Source organism: Rhamphochromis longiceps, linkage group LG20 (genome assembly GCF_057381845.1).
Source record: "Rhamphochromis longiceps isolate RC_006_pf linkage group LG20, R_longiceps_female_GT1.1, whole genome shotgun sequence".
NCBI classification, from domain to species: Eukaryota; Metazoa; Chordata; class Actinopteri; order Cichliformes; family Cichlidae; genus Rhamphochromis; species Rhamphochromis longiceps.
The window spans coordinates 34,225,337-34,241,447 of NC_140576.1; the positions used below are offsets into that span (position 1 = coordinate 34,225,337).

Genomic DNA, 16,111 nt, shown 5'->3' on the forward strand with positions numbered 1-16,111 from the left:
TTTGCGATTAGTCGACTAATCAGATCATCATCCATTGGACGTACGGCGTACAGCTTATTGCACCAGCAGCATCTGGTCTTATATAACTATCATTAGCTTACAGCTTGAAGTGTTTGTGCTAACTAAAAATAAAGACAAGATGGTAGTTTATTAATTTTTAATGAAATTTTCAGATTGTTTCGGTGAAGTTTAATAAACTCCTTGCTTTCTAAAATATAACAGGACACCGGAGTATATTATCCAGCGTCTCAAACTTCTGATGATCAGCTGTCTGCTTGAAGTTTATTTAGCTGTGCAAAAACTATAACTTTAATCTTAGCCAAACCGATTTACTCAGGAACAAATAAAATACTAAAGAAAGCCAAACAATAACATTTTAAGTTATCTAAGTGACTTATATATCATGTTTAACCTGAGTAGCGAAAGACGGCGGTGGGTTTGAAAACGATTTGCCGGGAGTCCGGTGTTCTCACGGCTCTAGTTAGCCTTGCCCCTGCCTAGCTAACGAGCTAGTGGGTAACAGACGTCTCCGAAAACGTCGGAGAGCTTTTGAAAATATGTGGTGTCCTGATAAACTGAGCAGATATTTGAAGTTTACACAGCTACATTCTCGCCTGAAAATATGTTAAACGTTTATTTTGTGACCCAGAAAGAATAATAAGAGTAAAGTTAAAACTAACTAGCTGCCGCCATTGTTGACAACTGCGCTGGGCTGCGCTATGAATTCTGGGACACAGCTTCTTCTTCTTCGGGGTTTAACGGCAGCTGGCATCCTTGTACATGCAGTGCTGCCATCTTCTGTTTCAGTCCGTTATTACACTCTTAAATCCTACTACTCATTCCTGCGTCCTTTGTGATCTTACAAAGCTTCAAACGATGCGTCGACTATTAAATTAGTCGTCGACGATTTTAATAGTCGACATAATCGTGACTAGTCGACTAATCGTGGCAGCCCTAACCGCATTTTGATCCGGGACGTAATCTGCATGAAATCAAGCGCTCACTCTTCCTGCTCAACAAATGACAAGGGCGGAGCCTTATACCACGTGATACAGAAGCTGTGCCGTGTGATGCTAAAATTAGCAGGGAAGAAACAACGGAGAGCACGTCAGGGATGACGAGAAAGTGACAGGAGAAAATCCGTCCCGGTCAACCACCCAAACATCAATAACGGGAACCTTATACAGCGCTTCCCTATACACGTCGAACTCCCGCAGGCACAAAGAAATTACGGAGGCTATCACTTATCACCTGACCAAAGATATGGCTCCCATCAACACTGTGCAAAACGAGGGATTTAGGAGAATGATCAACACCCTAGACAAACGCTACACAGTGCCGCCCCGCAACTATTGTTGCACTACCTGCTCTATACACGCAGCGTCGAGCAACGGTGGAGACCGAATTTCAAGCAGTACAACATTTTACGGCAACAACAAAATGTGAGACATTTGTTGTTTTTATGTTCAGTCTCAACTGTTAACTGTTGTGCAGTTAATAAGTGCAATAAATATTTATACTGGAAAGGAAAATCGTGAGAGAATCGTGATCTCAATTCTAAGCCAAAAAATCGTGATTCTCATTTTATGCAAACCGTGCAGCCCTACTATACTATACTACTAATGAAAAAGGGGTAGTTTAAAAAACACGTTCTTTTTAGTTTCCTGTCAGGAAGTTTACACCCATATCAAACACTCTGAAGACACAGAGCAGTAATGAGGTTGATTACTACAATTAAGGCTAGTAACAGTCAAGGCTATTTGTATATGATACGAACAAAGTTTGTAATGGGGCAACTGTTTTGCATGGACCAAATTATTCAAAGTTTGCTTAGCTTGCTGTTGGTCTACAGAGCATCACTGTTCAGAAAATGTCACATTTCCTGGAGAAATTGAAAGTAATGTGTCTTAGTCTTGGTATGGTTAGTATGGTGCTAAAATGGGATCCAGTATGCAGAAAGAAACATTATATGTTGTTATAAGCTGTTCCCTTTCCAAGTGTAATTGAGAAGCTGGCGTGTTCAAGCCAGATCTGGCCTCTGATGACCTTTCTGTCCCAAGTACATAAGGTAACCCACGGTCACGCAAGGCTATGTACAGTACAAAGAACAAAATACAGATTAACTTGCTTTAAAAAGCTTCTTTTTATTAGCTTCAGTTACCAAAGACTGAATTGCAGATATTGCTCTCCTGATCTGCGACATCTTTCATTCATGCTTGAAGGCATTAAAAAAGGGAACATGGCTTATTGTAACATCCTGTGTTTTGATCTGTTTTTCCAGTTATCAAATTGCAGCTGTGCAACTATTTCACTTTGTTTCCGTGAATAGAAAAATCAACGCATTGTGTAAGTATTGATTTACTCATAGGTATAATAAAGATTCACAGATCCCGATCAGTTTTAAGACCCTGACTTTTGGCATCTGTCAGTGTTTTAATGACATTTCAGCGTTAAATGAACTCTACTGGATTTTAATTCATAAGCGAGAGGGAAGGAAATATGTACTTAAAAAGAGGCTAGTCTTCCAAGAACTCATTATGTTTAAGTGTAGTAAAACCTTCCCAACAAGTGTAAAGGAACATGGTGAGTAGGGCTGCCACAAACGATTATTTTGATAGTCGACTAGTCACCGATTATTTTTGCGATTAGTCGACTAATCAGATCATCATCCATTAGACGTAAAACTACAGCTTATTGCACCAGCAGCATCTGCTCTTATATAACTATCATTAGCTTTCAGCTTTAAGTGTTTAAGGTCTGTGCTAACTAAAAATAAAGACAAGATGATAGTTTATTAAATTTTAATGAAATTTGCAGATTGTTTCGGTGAAGTTTAATAAACTCCTTGCTATCTAGAATATAACAGGACACTGGAGTATATTCTGGAGCATCTCACACTTCTGATAATCAGCTGTCTGCTTGACGTTTATTCAGCTGTGTAAAAACTATAACTTTAATCTCAGACAAACTGATTTACTCAGGAACAAATAAAATACTAAAAAAAAAAGCCAAACAATAACATTTTAAGTTATCTAAGTGACTCATATATATTTAACCTGAGTAGCGAAAGACAGCGGTGGGTTTGAAAACGATTTGCGGGGAGTCCGGTGTTCTCACAGCGCTAGTGAGCCTAGCCCCCGGCTCGCTAACGAGCTAGCGGGTAACAGACGTCTCCGAAAACGTCGGAGCGCTTTTGAAAATATGTGGTGTCCTGATAAACTGAGCAGATATTTGAGGTTTACACAGCTACATTCTCGCCTGAAAATATGTTAAACGTTTATTTTGTGACCCAGAAAGAATAATAAGAGTAACATTAAAACTAACTAGCTGCCGCCATTGTTGGAAACTGCGCTGGGCCGCGCTATGAATTCTGGGACACAGCTGCTTCTTCTTCTTCTTCTTCTTCTTCTTCTTCTTCTTCGGGGTTTAACGGTAGCTGACATCCTTGTACATGCAATGCTGCCATCTTCTGTTTCAGTCCGTTATTACACTCTTAAATCCTGCCACTTATTCCTGCGTCTTTTGTGATCGTACAAAGTTTCAAACGACGCGTCGACTATTAAATCAGTCGTCGACGATTTTGATAGTCGACGTAATCGTGACTAGTCGATATAATATCCATATAATAGCCATATAATATCTCAAAAGGTCACATTATTTTTATGCAGGTAAAACTGGATGGAGATGACCTCAGTGTCATCCCTTCCTTTTCAGGAATGGTGACACATGCTCATTGCACAGACCACTTTTAGTATGAGTAGTAACATAATAGGTCTGTTAAACCCATATGATGAAATACACCGCGTGTTGGCACTCTGCAAAGTGCAGACCAACTGGGATGTGGTAAGCTCTCTCAACCTACCTGCTGGTCTTCCTCCTGGGTGCTTGAATACTTGAAATGGTGCTGAAGCATACTTGCTATACACGTGTATCGGCAACCAGCTCGCGTGTTTATTCATAAGCGCAGGGTTCTCGCCAGTGGACTTGAAGCCCAGCTGGAACTTGAATACCTGCAGCAAAATCTTTTCCTATAAGCAATGACTTTGCATAGAAGGCCTGCTGTATTTCAAAGGCAGTGGGCCCAATTATCTGTCATAAGTGCACTTCATAGGTAGCAAAACAAAATTCAACTTTATTTACACAATAGCAGTCTCTTCCTAATTTCCTTAGGAATTAATGAAGTATTCTGATTCAAGGTGATTTATATTGTAAGATGGACCTTACAATAATACAGAGAAAAGCCAAACAATTAAACGTGTTTTGAGCCAGCACTTGGTGACAGTGGGAAGGAAAAACTTGTACTGCAGAGTAGGGCTGCCACGATTAGTCGACTAGTCACGATTACGTCGACTATCAAAATCGTCGACGACTGATTTAATAGTCGACGCCTCGTTTGAAGCTTTGTAAGATCCCAAAAGACGCAGGAATAAGTAGCAGGATTTAAGAGTGTAATAACGGACTGAAACAGAAGATGGCAGCACTGCATGTACAAGGATGCCAGCTGCCGTTAAACCCCGAAGAAGAAGAAGCAGTGTCCCAGAATTCATAGCGCAGCCCAGCTCAGTTTCCAACAATGGCGGCAGCTAGTTAGTTTTAATATTACTCTTATTACTCTTTCTGGGTCACAAAATAAACGTTTAGCATATTTTCAGGCGGGAATGTAGCTGTGTAAACCTCAAATATCTGCTCAGTTTATCAGGACACCGCATATTTTCAAAAGCGCTCTGACGTTTTCGGAGACGTCTATTACCCACTAGCTCGATGGCTAGCCGGGGGCAAGGCTCACTAGAGCCGTGAGAACACCGGACTCTGGGCAAATCGTTTTCAAACCCACCGCCGTCTTTCGCTACTCAGGTTAAATATGATATATGAGTCACTTAGATAACTTAAAAATGTTATTGTTCGGCTTTTTTTTTAGTATTTTATTTGTTCCTGAGTAAATCGGTTTGGCTGAGATTAAAGTTTTTACACAGCTGAATAAATGTCAAGCAGACGGCTGATTATCAGAAGTGTGAGATGCTCGAGAGTTTACTCCGGTGTCCTGTTATATTTTAGATAGCAAGGAGTTTATTAAACCTCACCGAAACAATCTGCAGATTTCATTAAAATGTAATAAACTATCATCTTGTCTTTATTTTTAGTTAGCACCTTAAACACTTAAAGCTGTAAGCTAATGATAGTTATTGCACCAGCAGCATCTGCTCTTATATAAGTTGTACGTCCAATGGATGCATGATCTGATTAGTCGACTAATCGCAAAAATAATCGGTGACTAGTCGACTATCAAAATAATCGTTTGTGGCAGCCCTACTGCAGAGCTCTGTTACATTTGCGTAGTTGGCTAATTACTAGCCTATTGCTGTTAAATGTTGTCAGTCGTTAAAGTGGCTCTAAAGCAGTTGAATTTTGAAGAACAAAGACTGAGTCACATTACTATGATGCAGGCTGATAATTGTCTTTTATTCACTCTGTGTGCTGAATGTGAACAAGGTTCTCACCGGCTTTCTCTCTTGATGGGAATTGTCGTACGTCTGCTCCTTTCAATTTTATCAACTCCCTCAACCACAGGTTGTACTAGTTGGAGTAGTGAGGGTGAATTGCCACTAGCTGCCACTTTCCCATATGACAGCAGCAGCTCTTGGTACATTGTAATTAGGTTAGAGCAGGGGTAGGCAACTCCAGGCCTCGAGTGCCGGTGTCCTGCAGGTTTTAGATTGCACCCTGGGTTAACACACCTGAATCAAATGATTAGTTCATTACCAGGCCTCTGGAGAGCTTCAAGAAATGCTGAGGCGTCACTTAGCCCTTTAAATCAGCTGTGATGGATCATGGACAAATCTAAAACCTCCAGGACACTGGCACTCGAGGCCTGGAGTTGCCTACCCCTGGGTTAGAGGAAAGTAATGGCAACATGAACACTGAAGTGAGTAGGTTTACCCATAAATTGGTACATCTTTACCCAGGGCCTTTTGTGAATCCCAGCCCGATTTTATGGAAATGATCTGGCTCATAAGCTCCAAAATGACAAAACCCGACTTTTATAAAAAATACAAGTTAAAATCTAGGAATAAATTGCAGTGAAAGTAACAGTTAGGAGTGATTCAATATGCCTTAATCAGTCCTTCATAGGGTCTGAACTCTGAGCTTATGGAGCCTTAGACTACCAATACAAGAGGCATGAACTTTAGGACAAGATTTAGGCTACGTTCATACTGCAGGTCTTAATGCTCAATTCCAATTTTTTGATCAAATCTGATTCTTTCTTTTTTTTTTTCTTTTTTTTGTCTGCTTGTTCACTCTACAAATAAAATGCAACAGCAAACGCGCTCTAGTGTGAACCCTCAAAGCGGCCGCATGCGCAAAAGAAGACGTCACACACAACGCGCTCTGTTTAGACCCAGACCAAACAGCATTGTTTGACTGATGGACCTTGGAGAAACTGAAAGCTCATTATAAAAGCCAAATAAGCAAAAAAAAAAGCAAAACAACCAGATTCAGGGCTTTAATACTTCAGTCTGTGGTCTTAGATTTGATTAACAATCAGAGCTGCAAGCAGTCATGTTCGTGTGTATGTATGTGTTGTGGTGAACATGTGTTCAAAGTTCAAATGACACGAGTCTGTGCTTTAAATTTGGCTGATGCAGTCTTTAGCCTAGTAACTTAGTTCCCTTCTGTCCAACACAGGCAGAGGTAATGGCTGCACAAGTTTCAGCATATGAGAGAAGAGTGAACAGTGAGAGCTGTGGGGATGTGCTGTGAGCATGGGGCTGGGTTAACCAGTCACTCTACATCTGTAATGATTGGTGGAGCATGGTTGTTTACAACATGATCAAGGCTAAATGCTGTGTTGGAGAACTTCACTCCTGGCTGTTCATTTCTTACTGAAAGACTGGCTGGATGCTCTTGAAGTTTCCCAGAACACAGTCCTCTTATTCAGTGCACTAAAAATTGGTTTAAGTGATTTGAGTGGGAGCTTCTCTATGACTCTGCTTTAAATAGCATCAGTATAGAGCTATAGTGTCCCTTCAGTCTATTTTTGGTTAATAAAGGTGTGTTCTAAAGTCCATTTAAGGTAAAGCAAAACCAAACAGTAGCAGAGATGATGTCAGAGCCAGCTATAAATAGCTCAGTTGTCTGTGTGTGACCTAAATTGGAAAGGGGACATTTAGATGGTTGCATTCATAGAAGCAGATCAGGAATTTCCAGCTGTAAATGTGCCAAACACTTAATGAAAACCTTACAGTGAGTTTAACAGGAAACATGACAGCTATCTGGGTTGCAAGCTGCTTTGGACGAGCAGGTTTTGAGATGTGATTGAAGCGAACAGTAATTCTTTTGGGGCTGCTGGTTATTTTTTTTATTTATTTTTTTACACTCAGTTCACTAAATAGCTTCTGTGTTTGGCTTTCTCTGCCATGAAATGAGTCTGATGCAACAACTTTTTTTTTTTTTTTTAATTTTTAAATAAAGGTTGTTACGTTTCCGATTTCTTCCATTTCAAAGGGAGGAGTGTTTCTCAAGAACTGAACACGAACAGGAATGTTTTAAATGGCACAGTTACCGGGCAATTGAGTTTCATCAGAAGAGAAATAAGATAAGAGCTTCATGATTCCTGCTTGCTGTCTGTGCAAGTGGACATTAAGCACTTCACCTAGAAAGGCTAATTTACATCATGGAGCAGGGAATAGATTGAACCTCTCTTCTTAATTTCTGTGCAAAACATAAACTCTGACTGTAGGGAGACCAACAAAGAACAGGCCAAAGCTAACTACTTACGCCATCTTATCTTAGATAACAATAAAACGGAGTACGCCACACCCTGGCCTTGTTCATTGTTTTTTTTTTAAAACTTGGTTTTCACCAGTTGATCAATGGTCCTTCAGGTCTTGAATTTCGACATGACTAATGATTGCCAGCTGAGCTGTTGGCGTTTCATCAGACCCAATGGTGCCAACGTTTATAATGCTGTGGAATTTTATATCGATAAAGTAATTCACCAGGTCACCAAATGGCAACATGTATGAAGACATTTGGCGTTTACCTTTGTACCCAATTAAAACGATGGCTGAGAAAGAATAAAACGTTGGCAGGTGTTCTTTGGGAATTGAGAATGTCATATATCGGGGCTTCAAAAGGGTGGTGGCTTTGGCATGATGTCCCCTGATCTATCCATCTGTCCATTAGGCTGTCAGTCGACTGGCTTGCGAGTCCCTTGGCCTTAGAGTATTAATTTTCATTCTGAAGCTTCAGTTGCAGGTTTCTAGCATTATACACCCCTGCGGCACTTTTGTGTCTTACTGGCACAACTCAGCTAAGATGTGTTGTTAGTCACACCAGCACTCTTCCTGCTATGACGAGCAGGGTTTTTCCTGGCTGAGAAATCCACCTTTGGGGGACGACCCTGCATACACGTGTGGTTGCAGTATCCTTGGTGACTTTTAATTCCTTTTGAGGAAGACCAGATCACCTGAGATTTGTCAGAATATTAAAAGTTTTAAAAATAGTAAATGTCTTTGTATTAGTATGACAGGTCTAGTATTATGAAGACTGTACTTTGATTTGGTGCCTTGTAAGTGGGAGTAATTTAGATAAATTCTGAGGAATTTTCTGTATCGCAATCACCTTGTTGCACAATCTTTCTGGATTTTAACACACTCCCTGCTCTTCGCTTCCTTCACAGGTACAGCTTCTACTTCCAGTTTGTGCTGCATCCTCTAATCCTGTGACGCTCCGCTGTCCTCCAGGAACAGCCTTAAACACAATTTCCATCGTCATCCCAGTTGTCGTGAGCAGATATGCCTGCAGCAGTGGGCGGGCCAGTAGGGTACACCCCTCCTGAGGGTGGCTGGGGTTGGGTGGTGGTGTTGGGGGCCTTCATCTCCATTGGCTTCTCCTACGCCTTCCCCAAATCCATCACTGTGTTCTTCAAAGACATTGAGGTCATCTTTGATGCCACACCAAGTCAAGTGTCCTGGATCTCCTCCATCATGCTGGCTGTCATGTATGCAGGAGGTGAGTGACCAGCCGTCAACATCAACAACTAAAACCTTGACGTGTCCTTAAGAATTTTATTTATTTATTTTTAAATTGGTTTGTTGTCAGGTGTTATACAAATGCACAAAGATGTTTGTTTTTAGACCTTTTTATTGTGGCCACTAAACCAGAATTAAGCAGAAAAGTGTTGTTAACGCTTTAAGATAAGAAGCTGAAACTAAGGTTGTAATTTTAATTTTAGAATCAAAAACTACTAAATTGATTTTTGTTCAATCAATTATCACTTTAATTGATAGTCATGAGCATTAAATCCACATTTTGGACATTCCTTCCATTCTTCCTTACAGAACCACTCCTAATATAATGGTCATGGTCAAAGACGTTAGAGGAATGACTTCTGTGATAAACCCAGTCAGCCAAACTTACTGCACAGCTTCCGAAACACTGAGAGCTTACTTTTAATAACCTGCTGCAAGAAAAAGTCTTCCTGTATGCTTTAGTTATGTTCAGCTGTAGCCAATGGCGTGTCCAGCGGGGTGGCCTGGGGGGGCACAGGCCACCCCCCAAACCAGACTGGCCACCCCAGGTGCCACCCCAAAGGCAAAACAATAAAATTCAATCAAATATCAAATGTCCGATTATGTTTTCACGGTGACGCTCAGATATCCGAGTGTAAGTGAATGCAGCATCGCTTCTGCACTATGCGCATCACGTTAGCAAAGGTAGGAGAGCCAAGCGCAAAAGATGGCACTGCAGGAAACAATTTTTCGGTGAAAGAAAATGAGGACAGAATAAATGTCCCGGTCAGTAATATTAAGTTTGTTGAGTTTAGTAAACTTCGGTGAAATTAGAATACCAAGGAAAAAAATAACACTTAAAGAATTATTGCAGCTGTGGAATATTTCAGACAGTATGCTACTGAGGGCAGCTAACATAAGAGTTATGAGTTATAAGATATAATCTAAGTCGTAACATTGCTGTATGGAGCTGCAGATTTGGTTGCAGGTTAACATAGCTGGACTGGCCATCGGGATTATTTGACTTATTTTTTATTTTTTTTGTAACGGCATGAACAATGAGAGGTGGTGGATTGGCCAGATGCAGGTCGATGTGTAGAAATAACTCCGTTGTTTGGTGGTGGCTATGACGGGGCTTCCACAGAGGCAACAGGTGGATGAGGGAAGGGGAGGCAGGAGGAGAGACCCGAAGCAGCCACCAGTCCGAGTGTCAGGTGAACTGAACTTCAGGTAAGAAGTTATGACCTGCAGTCTATCTGGGTCAGATATAAACCAAGTTTAGGTGGAGTTTATTTTCATGTTGCTGACTTTTTACTGTCAGTTGCAATAACTCATACTGCGTTCTAGCCAGTTTGACGGAGTTTTTATACAGCTGGGTGGGTGCTATGATGTTACTGATAGTGAACTTTATTTTATTCATAAGGTTAGTTAGTAGAGTTGCCAACGGCTCCTTAAAAAAATGGAATGGTCCCTCAATCAGAGAAAATATTACGCGTTTCGTATTGAGCTGAGAAGAGACGCAGTTTGTCCCGGACTTTAGCTAGAATGGAAAAAGACACAAAGCTGGATTTATTCTGTCTTTATGCTGCAGCTGCCTCTTCTTCTCTCATTCTCTCCCCCTCCCTCTCCTGTTGCTACTTCAATCATGAAACTGATCAATGATCAGCTGATCAGCTTTTCTCTCTTGTTTATCGCCCACTTTGCGCCAGAAAGAGGAAACCAGCAGATGTCGCGCTAAACAACAGCAGCACGTTTAAGCTTGATCAGCTGTTGTTAGAATGTATTTAATATTAATTTCTAGTATCAGCTGATGTTTGCTGGAGCCACAGCTGTAAAGCTGCTGGTCATGATGTCTGTTTAGATATGTGGTGAGAGGGAAACATGAAGATGAAACCAGGAGATGTCCTTACTGAATCATCAGAGCTGAACAGGTGATGGAGAAACAGGTTTACCTTTTAGGTGACATGAATGAGTTGAAGGGAAGTTATGAACTGTTTCTGAGAGATAAATAACACCAGGATCCTTTTTTATGTAGCTGACAGCTGGTAACTGTGCAGGGGCGGGTCTAGCAAAGTTTTGCCAGGGGGCCAGGTAGGGCATTAACAGGGAAAGGTGGGCACAAAGAAATACTTTTCTTTCTTATTCTCATTTAAAATACCTAGTTTTTATTAAATAATTATCTAAATCTTACAACCAAAGTTTTTATCTGACGTAAAATGTATAGAGATCATACATATACCAACAAGACTGTACATCACTGTCACAACAGCATTTGTTTTCATTCAAAGGCTTTATGGCTTTAATACCTGGTGGGTCGGTCTGTAGTAAAAATGCCCAATTTTTTTGTCCCAGTCCAGCCCTGCAGGTTATACTGGCAGTGTCACCATGCCAGCTGACTGTATTTTATCATCAGCCAGTGTTGTTCTTGATCAATATTACCAAAGTTTACCATAAGGCAGCATAGAAAGTATTTACTTGCTTTCAGGTTTTATTCAAATGTTAGTCTTTTCAGTTGTTTCCCCACTTTTTTCCTGTTTCAAAATCAAACACCAGTTTGTGAGAAGATTATCTTCTTTTTTTAACAGGCAGATAAAGTTTTACATTGGAACTGGCTAATTTGTCAATTGTTTGTTACAGATGTTCGTATTTTAATTTTCAAAAATGTTTTTGCCCAAAACATATGTGCAGTATATGTCAGTAAAAATACTATGCAAATATTGCTGTCCTTGAATGCTGAGTAAACACTGACAAAGCACTGATTGTATCTCTTGTACTTTATCAACGCAGTATCTAAAAACTTTGCACCGTAGTGGTTAAAATCTCATTCTAATAAGAGTTAAAAGTGCATTTGGTTATTAGGTTTATAGGGTTATTGAATTATGGTTAAGGGTTGGTAGAATTTTTTTAAAACATTATCTGCCAATTAAATCTGCCACCCTTCTCCAAATCTGTGCCCCTACCTGGCCCCCCCAACAAAAATTTTCTAGACACGCCACTGGCTGTAGCTTCCTGAAGTGTTACTCGAGGATGCTACACTAATATACAACACACCTCCACACCTGGTGTTGCAAAGACTGGATTGCTTTGTGTTTATAGAAACACGTCCTTGTATCAGGTGCAAATGTTATGTTTTTGTGTAAACAGCAGAAATGGTGCTAATCAGATATGATTTGAACTCATGTCCTGGAGCTCAGTTAAATCTTTCATTCTAGTTTAGAGTTTATCATTTTAAACATTTGATGTACTTCCTATTATCCTTTAATTATGAGCCATTAACCTAATATGCATGCAGCACGGCCTCAAAAACGGGGCTTCCCCTTTCCCCCTTTTTATGCCGTTCCACCGTTGGAACAAGTCACTCATTTCAGCTACCAGGAAAAGTCTGTCACTACCTGACAGAAGAACAAAACTGCAGCTGAGGTTTTAGTTTCCTGAAAGACTTCATATCTGATGGCAGGCAGACTGAGATAGTCAAACCAATATGTCAAGTTGACTACAATTTGCAGTCAACATTTAATTACATAGTTTATTAAGATAGACCTATATAACTTGGCTCTAATGGGGCTTCATCTGGATGACCCTGTAGTGTCCTGGCTTTGAGGCAGAGCAAGGGATGCTGGCAGTGAAACAGAATTATTGGAGCACTTTATTTTTATTTAATCTGTCATTGTTGGTTTAAACATTTATTGGCGCTTTCTTGGTTCTGCCTCTGTCTTTCGCCCAAAGTAAACATGCTCTCCATCCGTTACCACTCAAACTCTGAGTCATTCACAGCTTGAATAGCCCTCACTGAGCACTCAGTGGGTGCCTTTGCATTTAAAAGAAAAAGGAAATCAAGCAGATGTTTGTTCTACTGTAACCCATTCAAAACCTAATGGAAAAAGAACACATTGTATTAATGACTGAATTCACCTCTCTCATAAGGGTTCATGCTGTGGTTTACTGGGTAAACGTAGGGATTACAATGGGCGATACATAAGCTTAGTGTAAATAAAATGAACTGAACAGCTCATAATACAAAAGAAATCTACGTGTATTTCAACATATCTGAAATTTTTCATTGCAAAGTTTTAACTGACTCTTTCATGAGGCTGTGAAAGTGCACTTTTGAAATGGGAGTTTCAAAGGTGACACTCGTATAGCTTTTTAAAAATCAGGATAATACCATCGATTTTAACACTTGACTCCAACATAAAGCCAGGATTTTCCAAATTCTGGCTTATAAAAATCTTCTGTGGGCTGTGTATTGGTGAAACTTCCACTTAAGCTGGAAAAAGCAGTAACATGCACACAGAAGTACCCCATGCATCACGTGACCTCATTTGGGTTATAAGTACGTGTTGATGACAATGGCTGGAGTTGGCGCTCTCCACTGGATTGCCCAGATGTTAATGTGGTGTTTGTTTATCTTATTTGGGGTCTAATTCTGGCTGAGATGTCTTAAGGCCATCAGTGACGCTAACTAGTGATATGAAAAGTACGTTTAACTCTTCAGCTGCATTTCCTAAAGCTGACAAAGGTTCAGTTGGCATGTATGAGGCTCATCTGCACAAACTCACTACTTTAGTTGAAAAGAACTAATTTCTAAAATAAACCCAGAAACGCAGCTTTACTTGACGTTAACATGAACATGCACTGAGTATCGACACTGGCTAGATGTCTTGGTGGCTCGTTGCTTGCTAAACTCAACACTTTGTACAAAAATCAAGTTTGTGCTTGTTGAATAATCAGGGAACAAATCTGGTCATCAGAATAGTCATCTCAAGCTGCCTCTAAGCTGTGTATTCTTATAGCTCAGTGCTGCTTGGAGAGATTTTGCTAATTGCATGTTTAGATACATGTGTGTTTGAAATGAATGTGCCACCCATACTGCTGAGCAGTTCGAGATTTGTTTTTGGCTGCAGAGGAATCACCTTGAACTTCACAAGTCTTTGTAAATCTGAAAAGATGGACGTTACAGCAGTGTTATTTCTGGTAGTGTCTTCTGTCTCTTCTAGTTAGGCACCTCTGTCACTGCTGGGAATAGAGCTTTAAATTTAGGTATCCTGAAGTTGTCAGGACTAGAGGGTAGGGTAAGAACAATGTCCCATCAGGCCTGGCAGAAAGGGAAATCTGCAGAGCTGCTTTCTAGGACTTCCTCGACTGTCATGCATGTAAGAACACGATTGTCAGATGTGATCAGATTGTCTGATCTTTAACATACTAGGTCCAGGTTTACTACTAGCAAGTCCTGCTGCATGTTCTGTCCAGGCATCTTCATCATTTAAAGCACTCAGAGTATTTCCAGTAAATGCATCTTTAATGGGCTGTTTCCTGCTATCCTGTGAAAAAAGTCCTTGTACAAACACGACTAAACTATGAGTCTGCTCATTGGAAAGCAGCCTCCCCTTGGGCTTAATTACATATACATGAGATTGTTGAGACATATTTACAAAAAGACAGAAGTGGATTTTCAGGTTGGGCGGGATTTTCAGATCGAATTTCTTTGCTTTTCTTCTAAAGACAAAGTCGGAGAGACAGATAAAGAAGGACCTAAGTGTATACACACACACACACACACACACACACACACACACACACACACACACACACACACACACACACACACACACAGTCTGTGTTCGTTAGTACTTCATATTGCTGAGCTGTGTGCCAGTCTGCACTCTCTTTCTGCACGTTAAGACTTTTATAAAACTACCGAGGGAGGAAATGATGGGAGGAGTGAAATTGCACAACAGGAGCCAGCTGGTGAAATGTATTCCCCCAAATATTGAAATGTTCCTCCTTTCTTGCTTCACAATTCACAGATCACCAGTTCCTGGAGTCGTTGTACTAAATGAGAGGAGCTGAAAGACTGTAGGTTTAGGTTACCGCAACCATTTTACTCACCGACTGGTTTACACATGAGGCAAGGCACGTACACACACCGGCTTCCACAAAAGGAGGGGGGAAAAAACCACACCACACACGAGTCATGCACAACGTCACTGAAAGCTGAGTAACAGTGTGAACAAATAAATGCGCAGGATGTTTTGTACGTAGGTAAGAGTGAGACAATCATAAAGGGAGACTATTTAACACCCGCAAACTTCCCTTTTAACCAGAAACCAAAGACGAGTCAAGCATCACGTACTGAAATTAAAACCACCAACATATTCTAAGTGATTCCCTCAAAGTTGTCATTTGGCAGTAGAAAGTAATATTTCAGCAGCCGGCCACAAGTTTAGCCAAAATTGTTGGAATATTTGTGTTTAACAGGGAACAGGATCCAAGACTTAGTGTTTACGAAAAATGAAGAATTAGTGTATGTAATGTAATGTTGTGTACCAGCAAGTGTATAACTCAGGATCAGATGCATTAAAACAAAAGAATAGTCATTTTTTGCTGTGTTCCAGCAGCAGATCGGTTTAACATGGTGTAAAAGGAGCAGCTGTATTAAAGCATTAGGCAAAATGCAGGTGAGTTTCACTTGCATTCTGCCCTACTGCTTTCAAAGTCACACCATGTGGTGCATAAAAAGGTCACAGCTGCTGACAGAATGATGGCAAAAGGCCAGGCATTGGTTAAAACGGGTTTGTTTTGTATTAAACTGTCTGATGTAATGTTTTTTTTTTCCAGGCTTAGATTTACACATGCAAAAAACAGTCAGTCCATGTACAACAAGGGGCAATTAATCCAGAGACGGGAAACTCTGAATGCAATTACAGGTCATTCTTCAGCTCTGGTTAAACATCTTTGGGTTTACTTGATGTACTATTGGTGCATTTTAAACATACCAACAACAAAGTAGTACAAATGACTTCATATCTTTGAGAATCTTCTCACAAAGATCATTATTTGACCCAGAAACTGCCATTTAACCACTGACTCCTCACTAGTTTGTATGTTACACCAGTAGAGCTGTTTTTGGCCATAGACCACACCCAAACACTGTAGTGTACTTAGGTTAGGAGAGGTCATGTGGTCACTGAGCTGGAAGCTTGAGCTGGACTGTCCTCTCTCAGTGAATGACGCTATAGGTTTTTCATTAAACCTCTTATTGGGATATAATTTTTATTGAAACTTGTCTCTAGCAGTTATATAAATAAGAGCATGTAAAA

The 16,111-nt window shown here is 40.4% G+C and overlaps 1 protein-coding gene across 1 annotated transcript in view; it reads left to right on the forward strand.

Annotated features, from left to right (window-relative positions):
• Nucleotides 1-16,111, forward strand: part of LOC146645777 (monocarboxylate transporter 1-like) — a 31,117-nt gene that overhangs the window by 7,040 nt on the left and 7,966 nt on the right. The window contains exon 2 of the mRNA XM_085394465.1: nt 8,681-9,012. Coding sequence (XP_085250591.1) covers nt 8,796-9,012 — 217 coding nt within the window. The 5' untranslated portion in view covers nt 8,681-8,795. The remainder of the gene's footprint in view (nt 1-8,680; nt 9,013-16,111) is intronic.